At 34.0% G+C, this 20,510-nt stretch overlaps 1 protein-coding gene across 7 annotated transcripts in view; it reads left to right on the top strand.

Moving 5' to 3' along the window:
- Positions 1-20,510, top strand: part of LOC112455680 (glutamate receptor ionotropic, NMDA 2B) — a 159,671-nt gene that overhangs the window by 96,530 nt on the left and 42,631 nt on the right. The window contains exons 1-2 of one of the 7 annotated variants that reach the window (XM_025017768.1): positions 559-1,940; positions 13,277-14,314. The exons of 5 other annotated variants lie outside the window; for them this stretch is intronic. In XM_025017768.1, the coding sequence (XP_024873536.1) occupies positions 13,975-14,314 (340 nt within the window). In that variant the 5' untranslated portion in view covers positions 559-1,940; positions 13,277-13,974. Of the gene's footprint in view, positions 1-558; positions 1,980-13,276; positions 14,315-20,510 lie in introns of those variants that run through there. One more of the 7 variants, XM_025017767.1, reaches the window with a different exon arrangement.

Raw genomic sequence — 20,510 nt, 5'->3', positions numbered from 1 at the left:
AATCACACATTACTCATTGCAATTATTAATCACTATTTATTATAAGTGAATCTTGGCCAGAATTGAATCGTAAAGTTGAAAATGGATATCATAAACAGTCCCGCTTTTTCGCTGACCTCGCCCACGCTAAACTACCGCAGGCCGCAGACCGGATGTCACCCTCGCGGCATTGTTTTCCTACTCCTTCTCACCCCCCTTGCTTCCCACCTCTTTCGTCGCATCAACATTCGAGAGTTGGTCCACACTTCCATTAAGGACAATGGAGTGTCGAACCCTGATGCAACAAGGGTGACACGGAGGAAACTAGAAAAGTCCTTCATTTTTCATGCAGTTCCGAACCTCGATATACTTGCTACGTGCGAAAATCCTGGCGACCCTTAAAGTACCGTGGACCGCCACCACCGCTGCCGTCAGCGCGTATCTGTCGCGGTATCCATGGCGACTGAGCACATGCGCGATGGGGTTACTCGGTCCATCCGCCGTGGAACACACCACGGGGGTGGTTTTTCGTGTTGGCACACCCGGGCGGTTGGCTGGGCGGTGTCTGTGGCCTTCACTTTCCTCCCGAAAATCGAAGGCTACGGGGGTGGTAGCCGTCCCTTTTTCCTCTATCTCTCCTCTTCATCACCTTATTCTTTTTCTACCCTTTCCTCTCTTTATCTATTCTCTTTTTTCTTTTCTCGTTCTGTACATCTGTGCCTATATATCTCGTATTGTTTTTATTTCTCCCGCTGTCTCCGCTGTCACCACGTTTTCGCGCCGTGCCTGTCGGTCTTACGTCTTGAGATTTCTTCTCTTCGATGTGCGCGTCGTCGAGCATACACGTGCCAGCGGGACATCGAAGGGTGTCGTACAGCAGCATCCGGTGCACGTGTCAAAACCAAGTGAAAGTGTCGCAGTCCCGGCAATTCGGTTGCGCCGTTCGTTTTGTGCCACGCCAATAGCTCGCGCATCTTGGCAGCTTCTTTTCATCGTTTACACTTTTTGAAGACCCTCGAGGATTGAGGGGATCTTGAAGCAATTTCGAGGCTCGACCATTGAGCCCGGTTTCTGAACGCGCAAAGTGCCCGGGAAGAGAGCTGCGGCGGATCGAAAGATCGTACACCGCATGGATCAAGCAAGCGCTTCCACTGCGCCAGTGAAACTTGCCAGTCACGTGAACAGCGAGGGTGGCGAGAAGGGTGAGAAGGAGTGAGCCGAGCGTGCCGTAGTCAGCGATACGACGACGAGGAGCGAGATACGTTCCGCGTGGGAAGCCGCCGATGGATCCCCCGATTCTCGCCGACCAGCCGAGGGGCGGTTATACACGTCGATCAATCATCCGAACATCTATCCCGAAGATCGCCGCCAGTCTCGATTGTCTCGCGAGTGCCGACGCGTGTACCGCTGCACCGGTCCTCGTAACGAGTCCCGACACTCGGTCATAATTGGCGAACTCTCGTCGATATAGACGATTTTTGCGCGGCCTCGGCGAGCCCGAGACTTATAATGAGCCCGAAGAGACCCGCTACGCCGAGCGCGGCGGCGAAAGTGGCAAAACAGCTGATGGGTGACAATAACTCGGAGCGCGTCGTCTGCAACGTGATCGAACGGCCAATAGCACGGTGACTGAAATAAACACGTATCCTCGGACGAAGTGCGAAGCGGATCGGCCCCGTGTATGTACACACCAGCGTGGCCTTCCACCTCGTGCGACGGAAATCGTGCGACGCGTGGATGCGTCCAATTTTGATCGAGAATGACCTGATTCCATCTTCGGAGTTAAGATCGATCCTGGGAGAGTATCCCTCTCTCCGTCGCCCTGCGTGTCCGTCTCCGTTTTCCTCTCTCGCAGAATTCGTAGGAACGTTGTGGCGTGTCCGCAGAAACGGATCTTCGTAGTCGGCGCGGATAATCTAATGTCGCGGCCTGACCCTACTGCCCACATCGATCACTGTCAAGTAAATCGCGCGATCGCACCTTTGTGCGGCTTCACAGAGGTATCATATATGCTTGTCGATCCAGAAAGGGATCATCGATGATATTAAAGATGCCATGCGAGCGCGGATAAGTATGGCTAATTGCAAATCAAAGTCTCGAATGTCGCTTACTTTATTCACAACATTGAAAGCAATTTATTTAAAAGTTTTAATCAAACTTATACTTTTTTAAATTATCAATATATATGATGTGCCAGAATGTTGTTGCAGACATATGATTGAAGAATGGAAATACCTAAAGCTTCAAGTGTCGCAATGTATTTTATATCTTTATTTCCTTTGTTCTTCTTTTAATTTCAAATCTATGCCTCTGCATATGATATAATTTTTAATATCTTAAATAACATCTTTTAATATTTTAAATAAATGTACGATATGTATAATTACAATTTTAGATCATTTTAATACTAGGAACTAATCATTAAAATATTTATCTTAAATATGTGCGATTTACATATTAATTAACGCATTCTAACTTTTATGCTTTTGCAACTTTCAAGCTGATAACAATCGCGTGAAAAGCCGATCATACTCTTTTTCTCCACAAGAATCCAAATTCGTTATGTTATTGCAATTCTCGCCGCTTGGCTTTGCGAGTGAAAATATCCCATTTGAATGGCGTACTTATCGCTCGTACTCCAAGCTCCATCGCGAGAGAGATATACCAATATGAATGGACAATTTTCGACGCCGTGCACACCCCGCGGGAACGAGTCCACAGTACCATTTCTCCCGCGTTTGTATCATAACAGCTCCCACGCGCATCGGCGTGTTACGCTCGAGTTAATTCCGTTGGTCAACTCCACCGAAATCATCAACCTAATGCCGCGCTAAATACTTCGAAACGTGGTGCACACGATTTCAATATCACGTCTCTCTTGTATACCGCTAAGTATCCCGATCGGTTCGTCGATGACGAGTCATCCGCAGCTCTGAGAACGCGTAGGCCGATAATGGACGCTTGCTTGCGTAATGCCGCCGAAATTCTACATTCCTATGCCCGTGTCTGACTCTTCTGCAAACCTCAAATGCAGCCTTCCGGCGCGCATCGCTTAACGAGGAGCTAATTGGAGGCCGCATCGATTAAGCCCTGCGCCTAAGGATAAACACGTCTATGTTCTTAATGGAACGAGAAACATTCTTTACTTCACTCTCGTCGTCATCCCGTTTTATCTTCAATTTTTCTCCTTCGGTTTCCTACAATCCTACATCTTCTGGTCGATATACGTTTTGTTTACTGGAATGTGTGACGTCAATGTCATGTTATTTTCACGAGTGCCGTTCGCAACGATCGTTTGCGATCGGTGATGTATAGAGTAGTGCAAAACGGTTAGCAGCACGCTCCTGCAACGTTTCTTTAGTTATCGCATCCATTATTGCTGCACGTGATATCGATTCGTTGCCCTCCATTTATACGAATTTCCAATATATCTGAATAAAATGCAGCACGTTTATTCCTGTTTTGTTATTAATCCCCGCTAAGCCAGAATTGCTTTTCAACGAAAGCTGATCATGTTATATCTAATGGAATTGGCTAGATAATATATGTATATAAAAATACGAAATTTGTAGTTGGTTAAAGAATCATTTAAATAAAATAAAGGTAAATAAATCTAGATGTAAATAAATAAATTAAAACGCTTGTTTTATTTATGAAACGTAGTTATATTTAAAAATATTAGATTATATTTATAAAATAAATAATAGAAAACACAAAATTATTGCGAAATATTATATTCAATTTTATAATCACTTAAAATCAAGCTATAAAATCTTTTTGTTAAATTAAAATAGAGATGTATCTCAATTTCAATTTTAAATAGAAAATGAATTCCAAATGAAAAAGATGTTTTAAAATAAATAAATTAATATAGACTTCCAAACCAAGGAGAAACGTATTTGTAGCATTATGACAAGCAAATCACGATATAACCAATATATTAATATAGCATAATAAAGCTAAGCAGCTTTTCCGCATAAAGCTTGTTTATTGAATATGACTCAGCCCGAATATATGAGCAGCTTTTACTGCATTAGTAACGTTATTGCTCCGCAATCGCGCAGAGTCTAGATTAAACCAGCTGGAACACCGAAGGGTGGCGCATGGCCTTAATAGCCGCCTTTACTTTTTGTTTCTTCCCTTGCCTCGTTTTCCCTTTTTGCCTTTCACGAATTGGTAACCCTAAACCTTGTTTCACGCTGCAGGCAGTCTTCGGTGCTCGAGAAAGTAACATGATTCTGTTCCATTTTACGTAGATTTCGGTTCACCTTACATATATGTTTAACAAAATGACTAAAAAAGATTTTTTTAAAATAATATTTTATTAACTTTTTATCATGTATAATATGTACAAGGTTTCATAAATCTTACTTTTTCACACTTTGTAACAATTTACTATTTTATGACACTGGCTGTGCTTTTGATTATTTTTTTTTATCTTTTATTGTGATAACATGTAGACCTTACGTTATCTTTTTATATCATACATTAATTTTCCTATCATTTCCTATATTATTTTCTCCGTTTACTTTAATTCTAACATTGGTCTTCTTTTGTATGCATTCATTTCAAAATAGACAAAATATATAACGTCTAATAAAATTATAAAAATATACAATTGTATATTATAAAGTAATGGATATTATACAGGTAAAAATCAAGTATTTATATATATTTGCGGTCAAACATTTTAATTAATATGATATATAAAATATAATTAATCAATATTATTAATTATAGCGATATAGCCGATATATCGAGTTTGCCATTTGAAAGAATTCATTAATTTAATTGGCTTTGATTCAGGTAAAAACACATTCCACAAAAACGCAGAGAAAATTCCATAAAAATGTGATATAACTTTCTAGACTATACTTTTTATCTTTCTCGCATCTTTTCCCCTTATAACCTTTAGTTCTGTTTGCATTACCCTCCGGCGTATATACAACCGTAATGTATATATGTATATGTATGTGTAATATATTTTATATACGTGCTCAGCATATATGTATATACAGCATATATTTTTTTCTTAACAGCGCAGTTATCCTTTGTTTCAAGAGAAAGTGGTCGCGTGATCAAAAAAGCAATTCCAGAGTGTCACCTCCGCATGATATACGACAATCCGGCAATCCGTTCTTTATTACATTTTATCTTTCACCCTTACCCTATGATCCCACATTTTTTTTAATTCCCGTGATGTAATTATGTTGACCATTACTGACATTCGAGTCACGTGTACGAACCACCTGTAGATAGTAAATACGTTCCTACACTATCCATCTTATCTATGTATTATTAATTTGCATAGCAGATATATAATAGTAATTACGACGCACAAATGTGTTTATATCAATTAATATTATTTTATTACGATTTTTTAAATCCGATTTGTATGAATTAATATACGAAGACAGACGAATTTCTGAAAAAAATACATTTTTACAAATAAAGCTTTTCCCGCATACATATCTTTGAGAAGAAGAATATTAAAACTTTTTTTACTTCTATATAAAAGAATGCTAAAAAAACGGTAAGATGTTAAAATAAAAATGATTTTTAAAGCAACAGGTTAAACGTAGCAGCCGCCGTTGTGATTTTAATAGCTGGCTGTGTTATCAAATAAAAAAACATACAAAAATAATATTATAAAAGTTTATTTAATAACCAATTGATAAAAAATTCCGTACAGATTTTTGATTCTATACTCCAACAAGATTGTTTTATTGTTTATGACTTATGACTAACAATAATTGTGAAAGTATTACCTACTGCAAATTAATAATTTCTCTGTGACATATATTCACGTTTTAATAATATATTAAAAACATGATTAAATGGATCAATGTAAAAAATAATATAAAATAAAATATTTTATACACTATTGTGTAAATTGACAAAACTAACTGTTGTATTTTTCTCTGTGACTTTTTGAATGTGTATATCTTCCTTTCATAGCAAGTTCAAGAATAAAATATACGCCTTAATAAATGATTAATTAATATGCCATTGTATACACAGAGTGATGCACGATATGCATATAGGTACTGCTTGACTTATTTATATTTTATCAAATAATTATGCAAATGTTTAAATACAATGGCTCCGATTTGTGAATATTACGCGTCGAATTTCGCTTATGAAACACGTGGTCGAACAAATAGTCAAACCATGATAACCGCACTGATAATTCCGTTTGAATTTCAAGCTCATGATGACAATTTGAAACCATATTACGATTATTGATAACTATAGTTGCATGTAATGTTATGCTGTCATCGAAAGAAGAAATGAAAATCATTCTTTTCAACACTTTGTGAAAGAAACTAAAATTTATCTCGCTTATGTAAAATAATAAGTAGGGTAAACTCGGGTAAGATGGCTATAGAGGAAAGATGGCCAATCCATGTTCTCTCAATCTAACTCGTCATAAAACATCGAATGAACAAGGGTTGCGGTCATCTTTCCTCTATAGCCACTTATCCAAGTTTATCCTACAAAAATATCAAGTATATAAATATTTTAATGATTGCCTATATATTTTTATCACTTATGAGTATCTGTTTATTTATTGCTAAAAAAGAAACGCAATCAGAATAGCAAAGACTGCCATCAGCAAATAACAAAATTGCTTTTTCTTTAGAATGAGAAATAAATTCATATAATGCATAATATAATTTATACTGAAACCTCACAGATCGGGCTTGTAAAATTATTAATCTTATCAACAGTGAAATGTACGCGTAGCGATATATTTCGTCATTCGACACAGTTGAACGTTTGCAACTCGGCCGTTCCTGCCTCATCGACTTCATCGCTCTCCCCAACTTGTATCGAATTTAATTTCACGCGTTTGATTGCGACGAAGGGCTGCCGATCGTGCAGAGAAAAATGAATAGGAAAAAGGAAAAAACGGAAATTGACGCGAAAAGCCTTGAATCAGCAAAGCAGAAAGTTTGCGAGATCAAGTTTACGCTAGATTTCACCTACGCGTTAAGAGAATTGATCTTTTTCTTGTTTTCTCATTTGAATCGCATAAATAAGATTACCCTCTCGCTTCAATATTGCGGTTTCTATCTTGACGAAAAAAAACACGAAATTTACGTTAATATTATTATTACTAAAGACACAATTTAAAAATTGTGCTTCTAATGTGTCCTATATGCAACTATGTAATATATTTGCAAAATGATATACAAAAAGTAATTTTATTTGTTGAAAATCTTGTTCAGAGCAGCTCGTGTTAATTATATGACGCAAAAAGTGAGATATATTTAAATCGAGCAGTATCTAAAACTATGATATTTTTTTTCTATGAAAATATATATCGTTGACTTGATTGAATCAAAATATATATATCTTGCATTGTTTATTCACATTGCTAGCTAAGTATTATGTAAACTATTATGTAAAGTTTCATCTCTAAGAACATTTTACTAGGTATTTATTGATGTGCACATCAAAAGAGCTCTGATATGTAAACTTTTAGATCAATATTCTTGATTAATCGCGTTCTATTATGATGGAGCACGTCGGTAAAATTTTTTACGATTGAATTAATTTTTACGATTAAAACGCAAAAACGTTCGTGTTTCTAGTAAAACGTATTGATGGAAAAGAACTGAAACATCGATAGTTTTTGAAAACTACATATAAAAAAGAAGCAGCAGCGCACGCGGTCTTGAATCAGAAAATGGAAATTTAATTAGTTCGCTTTGTCAGATCTTTGCATATTCTTCACTCGCGTGCATATTCAATTCTAACTTTTCAAGTTAGACAAAAGAAGAGAAATGAGGTAAACGGGTAAAATTGAGATGAAAGACCGTACTTAAAGAAGTAACATGAATGATGGATTAAAAGTTTTTGACTAGGTATTTGAAAAATCACTAAGAGCGCAAGAAGTTTACGTGAGTGAGAAATTTTATAGATTGCCTTGGAAGATAAAATATCTCAGAAAATGAGGGGAATATAATGTATATAATTAAAAGCATACAAAGATGTGATAACTATTATTACATTAAAGCAAGCTACACTTTTGGTTTGTTTGCCTAAATAATATTGTAGATCTAACAATAAGATGTAGAAACATTAAATATATGAAACGTTCTAGTGTATAATTAAACAGTTAAAACTTTTTGCCGAGTGAGACAAATAGAAAATATGAAATCTTCAGTTTTAGTCTAATAATTTTTGCAGATAAATGAAACTTGATAACGTAATGGTAATAAAAATTTAATATAATTTTCTTTGAATTAAAGATTATATTAAGAATTCATATTCGATAGATAACAAACAATAAACACATAATTTGTTTTTATAATTTAAAATACATTGAATATAAGATAACGTTAAAATAATGGATGGAAAAATAATGTCCTTTGTATTTCAAGGAGTAGAAAAGACCATGCTAGAGGTAAAATTGAAATTTACACCAATATTTGAGAAGCATAACGAGAGTAATTTAATAACTTGAACGATATCGGAAATTTAATGTGAAAACTGAGCAATCATCAAACTTACATGATTGACATTCTAATTATTATAAAATGTAATATATGTCGTCGACTTCTTATATGATCATTTTCGTATAATTTACTTTATAAACTAAAGCGTGTTCTTAAGGAATTGGTCATAGTGATTAATAATTAGAATTAAAATTTAATATTACAAAAATAATGAAATATTTATATACAATTTTTGTTATTAGTTAAATTTAATATGATTATTGTATTATAATAAAGCATTATTGTATATTTTTATTTGAGAAACTAAGCACATTAAAGCTTGATTACAGTATGATTAATTGATGCTTTTTATTTATTGTTGATTGTTTTCTAAACTTTATAACATGTCTGACGCAAACTTCCAATTAAAGAAGGAGGCTTCTTTCACAGTTTATGAACAATGCAAGGCTCGACTGCGGTAAATGAATGGCATCGAAAATTGAGAAAAATGAAGAGACCGCTATATTGAATATTGATAGAATAAAATAAAAAATGAGAACGTTAAAATAACGATAGAGATTATTTAAGTTTAAAGAGCCGAGATTGAACATAAAAAATGACTCGTGATATTATAGATCGGAGCTACTAATTGTTAAAGACGTGAATTGATATAAGAAATAAAAATAATAGAAAGAATAATTTATTCTTATATATAAAATATTGTAGCTTATTTCGTTTACGTACTTTATCACTCTTCAAAATTAACTAATTATTTAAAAAATTCTAAATCTTAATAATATTTAAAAAATGCTTATTAGAATTCTTAGTGTTTAATATATTATTATAAATAATATATTAATGTTATTGCTAATGTTATCACAACATTTTGTTTAATCATATACTTTTATTTCTGAAAATTAATTTTAAATTTATCCGTTTGGTTTATAAGTTTATATAATGTAAAACAGACATTAAAAGAGAACAAATGAAATGTTTTTAGCAAATTGTTCAACTTTTCTTTATTAAACGAAATTCTTTCCAAATGTTCACATTGTGATATGAATCATAATAAAAGTATATTACTGTAATTTTTGCCGGGTGTTCTATCTAACTTTAAGATTCCTCAATAATACCCTGTGAACCATATCTGCCGTTTCAATTCCCTGCAATCTCGTGGTTCGATTTCTTTTTTTCCCCCATTTCGCTCGGTACGAATCGAAAGGGAAGGGAAACGGGACTTACTTTTCTTACCTTCTATTCTTACAAAGCTAAATATTGTTTTAAAAATTGCATTAGCGCGACTACAATGTAATTCTGAAATTAAGAATTCAGTCTTAAATACATGTAATTAGTTACAGGGGATATATGGTTTTTTACACAAAAGTATGAAAGCAGAACATTATTTTCTAAATCTAAATGTGATATTATAACGCAGTAACAATTTCTACGTTTATAGTTTTAATTTTTATTTTTTCCCCGGAGCTCTAAAAATCGTTATTGTTAACCTTACAGTCATCTTACAATACATTATAAATAAATAGTATATATTGAGATTTCTAATTATGGCATGATTAAAAATTCCGTTACGATGTGAGAGAGGTGCTGTCATGCGTATATACATATATCTGTGCGAGAGCTATTAATATAGTGAGTTCGTCTCCGATCTGTATCCCTCTACTTCCGAGCTTAAAGTCCCGTTTCTATCAATAATTCTGACAGTACGTTGAAATGCAAAATGGCTTGAATAGGTTTGACGTTGCTGGGATCTTGTCAGATACCGATACCCGGATATTTCCGTGAATCTTGTTATCACTGATTTCCCGTTCGCATAAATAGCTTTAATCCGATACATCTCGTAACAACTTTGGCATCATCGAGACACCTTGAATCTGTCGGAAATTGTGCATACCTATTCACGAAATAGATATGTGTCATTTAAGACAAAGTATATTAATGTCTTTTCAAGAAACTATTGTTTTAATTGAATGGTTCATAAAAATATTTAACATTAGAAATATATATATACATATACATATATATAGTCAGGAAAAATGTTTATGTTATATTAATTTTTCTTATAATTAACTTCAATATCTTAGATCTTAGATATTAATAGATATTAACTTATAAAAATATATTAAAAGTTATCCTTTTTTATTTAAAGTATCTTTGTGTACAAGATTTTATTTTAATTTGTATACATGTAAATTAGTTTGTATAATTTTGTGTACATAATAAGATTAATTTGATGAATTAACTTTCTTCAAAAATACCATTTGTTAAATGCGCATTAATTATCTTTGGTAACTATACAATTTCTCGAATGCCACGAATGTAGCGAGATAGATCCAGATCCTTGTTATAGCTCGACACATTTCACGACTAAACTTTTGCAATATTATTCAAGACTCGAACTTTGCTGAAGGCGGTCATCGGTTGCGGGATACTGTACAACACGTGACTGCGATCCTTCCGAAGTACTTTCCGAAATCCAGGGCTCAAGTAGAGCCGACACGGCTATCTTCCTAAACTTCGGCATCGGTTTCTATCGGTGATTCCGCGAGTGACGGCATAACTTCCGAGTTTGCCGAGAAACATGCTCGGAAACCACAGAATCCTGCGGGTGTCTTTTCCCGTTAATGACGATTTCCTGTTGCGGAATGAGCACGGACTTATTTATCGCGCGATCTTGTTGACGTCTTTATAAAATTAGCTTAGCTTCTCGCGGCTCGCTCGTTATAGATCACTTTCAAGCGTCCGTGAGATTAGGATTAGATGTACTTGCGTGTCATCACTTTTCATTTACAGTTAGACCTTGTAACTGATTTATTACGACAAAAAGTCAAAATTGTATCCAGTTTTAAACAACTTTATGTCGCACATGCATAATGCTTTTTCTTTTAATTTACTTTTCTCTTAATTTAAATATTCTTAATGTCTTCTTCTATATATTTTTGCTTCCTCATAGAGGAAGCTTTGTGATTTTATTTTTTACTCTGCTTAAACATTGTAGTAGATATCTAAATATCTACGCTTAATCAGCGTGTGCTTCTTGAAATTATTTTATTTAAAAGTTAAAGAAGAATAATTTTCGGTTAAAAAATAGAAATAAATTTTATAATTTTTAAAATTTGAACAGGCCATAAAAATACGTATATAATAGCGTATATAATACTGTTGAGAATGAAGAAAATTATGCAATAATCAAATCGTGTTCCATTAAACATAGATGGTTATTAATTGCAAAAGCAAAATTGCAAAAATAAGGATATTTGTGCGTTTTACATGAAAAAAACGCTTACTGTCGCGAGATAATGGATTTGTTAAACTCGATATTTTGTTCGCGACGTCATCATGAAATGAGAATAGATGTGCTGTAATGCAAATTTCCCGTTTATCGCTTCTGCACTCTGTGGATAACCCCAATTTTCATAAATCAGATCAAACGCGACCTGGTTTTTCCCCTTTCCTTCCATGTCCATTAAATTCACGAAACAGTCAGCAAAAAAGCGGAAGAAAAACGTTATTTCACGTTGTTTGCGTGAATCAAAGACTGCAAAAGCGAGCACATCGAAGTTCCGTCAATCGAATAACATTTCCGTCGATTTCTATACTGTGCACCCTACGACAGATAGATATACCGCAGGGAGAGAAAACGAGCTCGTGATATAGTATGAACCCGCATTCTTCACTGCCCGTTGTTGTTTGGATTTACAACTCTTTTTTCTTGCGAACGTTTCCATTCTATCGTATATATCATATTGTCGGCGAACCTGATAAATGAGTATTCGATACGACAGAGAAAATCTAACCCCTTTAAAAACTTGGTGTTAAAACATATTTATTTATTACGGGTCCGTGTCTTATTCTAATTGTACTTCTGGCATTTTACTGCACTTTAAATAAAACATGTAAACATTTATACTTTTGCAAGAAACTAACAGGAAACGCAAAGACTTAAAAAATTTTTAAAATGTAGTAAGTGCAATTAACAAGAATAGACTTTATATTAATTATTAAAATAAAGTATTGAATTTTTCATTGCTAGAATGAATTTTTTTTACGTAAAAGGATCGAAAATATGCATCGTGACCAAATGTAAGTGTATGACATGTCGCTATAATTACCAATTAATGTGGTATTACACGCAAAGGTGGCTCTCGGACGGACGGATGAAAATCTCAGTAATTGGTTCAGCCACGGTCCTGACGCTCTAGATCCTCGCGAAATTATCGAGCCGATTAATTGAAAGCGTCGTAATTGCTTCCGGCCAATCTTGCTGTTGCTTGGCAAAGAAATACTAATTACAGTAGAACTGAATAGGAATTCCCGAGTACATTGTCGAATCATTGATAGACACATGATCGAGGCAATTGTAGTTTCAAACTTTGTTCGCGCATCGTATATTGATATCCGAATACGTTTAATATTCAGTACGCCGCAGAAGAAGGCGTTTTTGTTATCAATATTATATTAATTCAAAATGTTTGCGTATTCATCTGTTGCATCTGTTATTAAGTGTATCGCAGAACGAGTGAAATAAAGCTCGGTTTTTGAGAATGAAAGCGGAGACAAAGAATTAAATAATGGAATTAAACACTGAGAACTTTAATATTTATATGCCTAATAAGGATTAAAGGATTTGTGAATTCAATTACTGAGGCATTTAAGTACTTAAGCACATAAAATTCTCCAAAGCTTGAACACGAAAGAACTTAGGTATTTAAACATTTTAAAAGTAAAGGATCTGTGAGAACATACGTAACCTACTTATTTAACGTATTCGAGACTTGATTTGCGGTTATACGGATTATCCGTCTGGTATCAAAGTAAAATCTTGTTTTATCTTTCAGTATCTTCCTAAGTACTGGCAACTCTCGATGGACATTTTCTCGATGCTTCACAAATTTTTCAAAATCTTCGTGTCTATATCACTGTCTGTTTTATGCTAGTGAATCAAATTTTATCTTCCTTCCACGGAATACAGTATTATCGTGTTTATAATATATGAGAGAAATATATTTACAGTTTTTGATGTTAAATAATACGTAAAAACACTAGTAAAAAAAAGCTGTTATTAAAGTGTCTTATCTTGTTGTGATGGAATGTGATATGTGTTTGCCATAATGCCTCGTGCATTAATTAAATATTAAATAAATAAAATATACAGTATATATTACGGATAATAACTACAACATTATTATATAAATCTACATTCACAAAGAAATTCAGCAAGCAAAAGTGTGCATAAAGTGAGGCGTCTTACAGCTTTTAAGTGTGATGTCTAAAGTGTAAATCTTTAAGTGTAAATCTTCAATGATGACAATGACGAGAGTACGAAAAAAATACGTCATAGTGACCGAAACGTTATTAAAACTAAAGCTTAATACGCGACAGATTACTTGTACTTAATGTGAACTTGTTCTTCCGTATTTGTAACCGTGTACCTGATTTATCCTAAAATGAAGCAGTAAATACTCCAGCAGAAATCTAATTAAAGCTAGAAACTAAAGCTAGAAGAATCGAATTCGCGACTCAAGAGGAAAAAAAAATGCGTGGCTTATACGTTCTCTTGATGGTGGGCGCACTAGTCGCTTCATCGAGGGACGGATTGAAATCATCGATCGGTCAGACTGATCATCCAAAGTTAATGAGAGGCAGTAGCAATACCTCGCTGCCAAAGCTTAGCATCGGCCTGATAGTGCCGCACACGAGTTTCGGCCAGCGCGAATACACAAGAGCCATCAACAGGGCCGTCGGAAATATGCACAGAGAACATAGCAGGTCCAAAGAGACCAAAGGCCAGTCCAGGTTCTCTTTCCTGGACAAATACGAGTTTACCCACTCCCAGGTCAATAGCACTATGATGAAGCTCACACCGAGTCCGACAGGTAAATATTTTTACGGCTGATTGAGTCCCGAGGAGAATGCGTTCATTTTGTTGTCGGACATAGAGATTGACATCTATATTTTATGACATTTGACTCTACAGCTTTTGGAACAAATATCTAATAGAAATATTGTTCATAAAATAATTAACTGACAATCCATTTTTTTTTTTCATTTGCAAAAGTATAACAAGATTAAAAGCATTACATGATTTTTACAAATTTAAAATAATATTATATAATTATGTGCAATTAATTGAATTATATTTTAATGACACACACAGCAACCTTTCTTAAACTTAATATGACTTTACATAATATTTTTTAACATTACATTTTCTGAATTGATGTGAGGATATGATTAGATTTACGCTGAATCAGATAAATACAGATCTGGCGCAGTCTGATGCTGTTCCAAAGGTAAATAAAATACTACGTGAAATCGAGGAGAAACGGTTTGTTCTGTGAATATATGTACAATGAATGTCAGGTGATATAACCAGCTACCATCGGAAGGGACTAAGGTGCCATGCAATGGGCACTGCTATAGCGATGTTAAGCTCAGATTCTTACCTACATATTTTCTCATTAACTTTGACAATGTGGTACAGTACGATAATAACGTTAAAGATATAACGGGGTGTTTATATTATATACGTATATACGTTTATATTATATACGTATATTTTTTAACTAAGATAGATTTCACCAACGTTGTGTAAATAGTTTTACACAATTTTATTAACAATAAGTAATCCGCAAGAAGTAAAACTACCTCTAATGCTCTCGTGCGTTGTGATATTTTTCCTTTTTATTCAATGATGTTTGAAGTCTACTCGCGTCGTGTGAACATTGCCGAGCAAACATAACTGCGCGCAGACTCCTTGTAATTTTCCTCGTTTGACGACGTTGGTCAGGAGGATTTTACCATGGAAAATATTTCTCCGCGCGTTGTTCGGTCGTAGGAGTGATATACGACCTGTCGGAATTAACATTGGCGCATTGCGTTTTCTTCGCATCCAAAAGATGTCCTGGCGAACCAATATTTCAGGCTTAACTCACACGTCCATGACGACAGGCGAGGAGTCGATGTCGGTGTATTTACGCGTTTGCTTTCACTCGGTATATGATTCTCGCGTCTGAAATTCCCTCCTCCGTCTAATATTTGAACAGCTCACTGGCTATTCCAATCTCGATGTTTGCAAAACGACCGCAACCGTGCCACTTTAAGGTACTTGACGATGTTTTGAGCTTTAAAAACCACCTTCTTCCAGGTGATATGTAGGAAGAAAAGCAGTTTGACAAAGAAACGATCGTATTATTAATGGTTGAATAGGCAACTTCCTCAATATTCTTTGAGATCACGAGAATATATTGTTGCAAGAGAGTAATTAGACTTTTTTTTTAATTTCTTAAAATAATTATTACTGGATAAAGTGAAAGTATCAGTGCAATCAATTTGCTATAATAGCCATGAAAAGATGTGGTATATAATCCAATTCCAATTTGTCTTATTTCATTAAAAAAGTCTAATATAATTAAATCAACAATATGTGAACGACTGAATAATTAAAAATCTAATTAATTTTAGAAATATATTAAATATTTATGTGCCAAGTTTAGAGAATTAACAGGCGATCGATTAAGCTCGTTTCATTATGCTAGGTATGTCAACTGTCATTAGTTTTGTGTTTACCGAAACGCCACTATACTCTGCGCGAGCTTTTAGACTAATTGTGAGATATTTACTCGGGATGTCCAGTGTGCATTCAATTAAACTTACCTCAATTTATGCTTCACGGCAAGGAAGTTTGAAAAACACATCGCACTTTTACTGCCTGGAGTCTTATATTCCGTCATGACATAAACGTCAAATCCTTCTCCGTCGAGTTCCAATTAAATAAAACTTTGAAATTTACGACCGAAGGTAAAACTGCTGCGTACTGAAATTTGCACGAGAAATGTTTGGTCAAACGCGAAGGAATAATTAAACAGTAATGCATGCAAATATACAATCTTCTATCATGCGTTATATTATATTATATAATATTTTCGTTAACCTAATTACACAGTTAACAAGCTTAACTTAATTATAACATAATTCATACTTACAAAATACTTGCATCTGCACATTTTGTACAACTTTTTTATATCATTATTACGATATAATGAGAATAAAGGGATATAATATAAATATTGTTAATTCTTGAAAGAATCGCGCAGAACAAGTAATTTTTGCAAGTAAATAAGTAATTTGTGTTATATGTAAAATTATGTTTTTTTATTTTGGCTTAAAAAGATTAATTTAAAAAATATTAATTAAATACGTTAGAAAAATGTGATGCTCTTACAATATTTTTGATATATTTTCAAGTATATATACTTTGAGAAAGGTAAAGCAATCTCGTTTAATTAAATTTCACTAGATATACTTTAATATGAGTGTATGATGTCGACAGTGCCAACTGGGAAACTATTTTTACGTTTTCTGTAGTTGTTTCTTGGCATCCTCACGATTACGCCTTTTCTTCCGCGATTACTTCAGACACAAATCCGCTGCAAATTAAAAAGAATTACATTTCCATTGTAATGTATCGCGTACAAGATAAGCTAATTGAGCTAATAAAAGTCGTACAAGATAAGCTAATTGAGCCAATAAAAAGTTGTGCATAAATAAACGTAATATATTGCTCAGTAGAATAAAGCCATATATAGTCAGACATGTTAATGCGTTAGACATGTTAGTGCGTTAGACATGTTAATCACATTTTTATGACTATAGAGAAGAAACTAAATTTTTTTGTCAAACGCGCTTTTATTGATATTTATTGTAGAGGATAAAATAATTTTTATAAACATTAGTTGTGAAACTACAGAAACCTGTTCCATACGCTCATAATTGGCTGATTAATTAATATGCGGTTAAGCTGACTATCGATATATACGTTGAGCCGCAGCGGCCAAGGCAACATTCCCAAGCCAGTATCTCCGATTACGGTAGCGTAATCATTACTGATATTGTAATTACTGGTGAAATATCTTTGCGGCCAATAATGTGGAATCCTCGATTTGTCAGGATTGTCGTTATTGGCATCGTAATTGTTGGTCGAAACAAACGCGTCCGATTTCTGGTTCGCCAATGTAGATGTGTTAATATTAATGGCTCTGCAGGATTGGTGAAATCGTGTTAAGTCGTTCCCAAATATCACGATCGGAATAACGTCACGAATGCAGTGCTGTTAGGGGTGACTAATCTTGATGATTTACGCGTACAATTACGTTAACCGGATTTACGTCGGTATCAATACGGATTAATAGATTACGTTAAATCGCAAGGTTATTCCGATGTATGGCATTATATGGAAATAAATATATAATTCGAAAAAAAGCACGTGATTATTACAAAGTTAAATACAACCGGATATTAATTTGGCACTTGCCGGATGGGACGCGAGCAGCGCTCACATTGCTAATTCCACGCATCCAATTTTAAATGCCATTGGCTGTTACAAACGAGAATCTGACATTCCATTAGGAATTATTAATTTTCGTGGAACACGCAAAGTCGTAAATAACCCATTCATCGATTTAAACCAAATACCAACGAGCCGTGAATATAATCTGCTCATTTAATAACACTTGACGAGAGTTTAAAACAAGCGGCTCTAATTCGTCGAGTTCGTCGTTCACTCTGGACATTTATCGTTTTTCAATATGGCTATAATTCGTAGAACAATTCGGAACAATATTACTAAATGCATAAACAGGATCAATAATAACGATGCAGTTTTATTGTAACTAACAGATAATACGTTAATGATTTTGTCAAGAAATCAATCCTTTCGTTAAATTTATAATAATATTTTCTTTTAATTGTAACACTCGAGAAGCATTGTGTGTTTTGACTGGTTTACTGTACTAAAGTTTACTTTAGCGAAACGTGTACGTTCAATCTCAACAAATTACGGACGCATGGTCGATGAGGCACTCGACTATAGTATATCCCGAAGTCAAGGTAGTTCCTGATCAAAGGCATTTACGTTAATCGACTTGTTGTTACTTGATACAAATTTAGCTACTACATTCGTGGTATTACGTTTTCATTAATTCGGGACAGAGCGTAAATGTATACGTACAAGGAGAAGTGAAACTTGGACCGTTAATTTAATACGATCATTCCAGAGTGACTTCTGTATATGTGTGCACTAGTTCAGCAGTGCAGCAATAAAAAAAACAGACCTAATGAATCAGTAGCGTGCACTAGCGCGTTGTCGTGTTGAACTTGTTGAAGGAACCTTGAATTGTCTTTCTATATACAGTTCAAGTCTTCTTCTCCTAACATTTCCTCGATCTGGTTCTCGAAAAGACATCGAGGAAAATTTGCAGACGGACCCGAAAAGCATGTACCAGGACTGATTTCGGAAATGTTGAGCATAATGTATTAACGGTGTTGAGAATAATGTATAAACCGAAAAAGAACATTTCAAAGGAGATAGGACTGACTAAGTTTTAAGTAAACCTCCAGAAATGATAAAGATAAAATCCGGGAACTTTTTGAACAGGCCTCGTAGGAATAGATAATATTATAATGTATTATGTTTTCTTTCGTCACAAGTAACATAACCATGTTTGTCACATACATTAACCATGTTTCGTATATTATGACTTTTATTTTTATCGTAATTTTATTTAAATAAAGACAGAATAATGCTATATAAATATTGTTTTATTGTGCTAATTATGATTACGGCCTTGTTGGTAACAATATACGTGAATATATACAATTAGTGTTATGATAAAATAACATCAGTAGTGTTAATGTAGTTATATCACTTATTAAATTAATTAACTGCGTATTTTCATAGCATTGATATCAAAGGCATGAAATTACCATTCGTATATTTCAATTGTTTTCAATGAGCGGATTGATTTTCTCTTGGTATTTTAATCAAATTTTTCGTGAATATTTCAAGAGAGATAGATAATAAAAGATGAACGTAGTCGCTCAGCATATTGAACTAATTGTACCAATTGTTTTATGCTGCAATAATTATATAGTTTATTGAATTATCTGCACGTTGTTTCACAATTTTATACTAAATAAATACAGTGATACGTTATACATATACATATAATGAAAGTGGAGATATATAAGCGTAGTGTCTGTTCAAATATGCCCCATTACATAAATTATATTTCATATTTAGTTTGTTTTCAAGACGCTTACAATATTTATTAACTCTTAAATTACTTCTAAATTTATAAATAAAATAGACAGAGAAGAAGATATTGCACAAGCAAATACAGACTTTCAAAAAACAGAATATTCCCAAAAACTAGCAAAAGAAATATGTTTAATAGATATTGTTTTATAGATATAATTATACATAGATAGAGAAAAAAAGTGTCGATTTTTTTGTTGAAATATTTATAATATTAACAGGATAAAGTCTAATCTGTTTTAAAATTAAAGTTGGTTGTTGAAAGAGATCGTATCATTAAGATCATTGGATGAGACTCTTTCACGATGAGATCGATTTTCTCTATTAGTACTAGTAGTATTAGTAGTACTACTAGACTGGGCAACGGTACACTTGTATTTCATGAAACGTTATATCATAAAAGTGTTTTCCGAACCTCTCTAGTTCGGAGAGAGTATTTTCTATTGCAAGTTAAATGTGATTATCAAGTTACACATGTGACTTACAGCGAATTTCGAGCCGCTGATATCAAACAAGTTCATCTATAATGTATGGATTATTAAGTACAAAATTCCAATCTACTTCTGTTCTACTGATTATGAGATCAATAACACAACTCATCTAGTTCTACAAATAATTAAAGAAAAAAGTGTCCTAGTAAGATAGTTAAGAAAGTCTTATAAATAAGAATTTTTAAAGCCAATTTAAAGCACTCACTTTAATCTAAGCGCACTATACACTTTTAGAATCTCAATTCTGTTTTATGGCTCCTGTGCTTTTTACTTAAATTGGACAAACCAAATGGTAATATTGCACAAAATAAAAATCGGCTAAACTAAAACTTTCCAATTACTCCGTATTTCGAAATAATAGAGCAGAATGAAAATCGAGGTCAAGCCTGTCGCTGCGTGAGATAGGTCGGACTACATTCGTGGTCGCCATTTCCATCGTCGTTTTGCTTCTCGATTTTTAAAAAATGGGCGTGCGTGTGATAAAGG

The sequence above is a fragment of the Temnothorax curvispinosus genome, unplaced genomic scaffold (assembly GCF_003070985.1).
Source record: "Temnothorax curvispinosus isolate PA1 unplaced genomic scaffold, ASM307098v1 QBEX01006321.1, whole genome shotgun sequence".
Lineage (NCBI taxonomy): Eukaryota > Metazoa > Arthropoda > Insecta > Hymenoptera > Formicidae > Temnothorax > Temnothorax curvispinosus.
The sequence above is the reverse complement of the archived record's forward strand: the minus strand, read 5'-3'. Positions and strand labels throughout refer to the sequence as shown.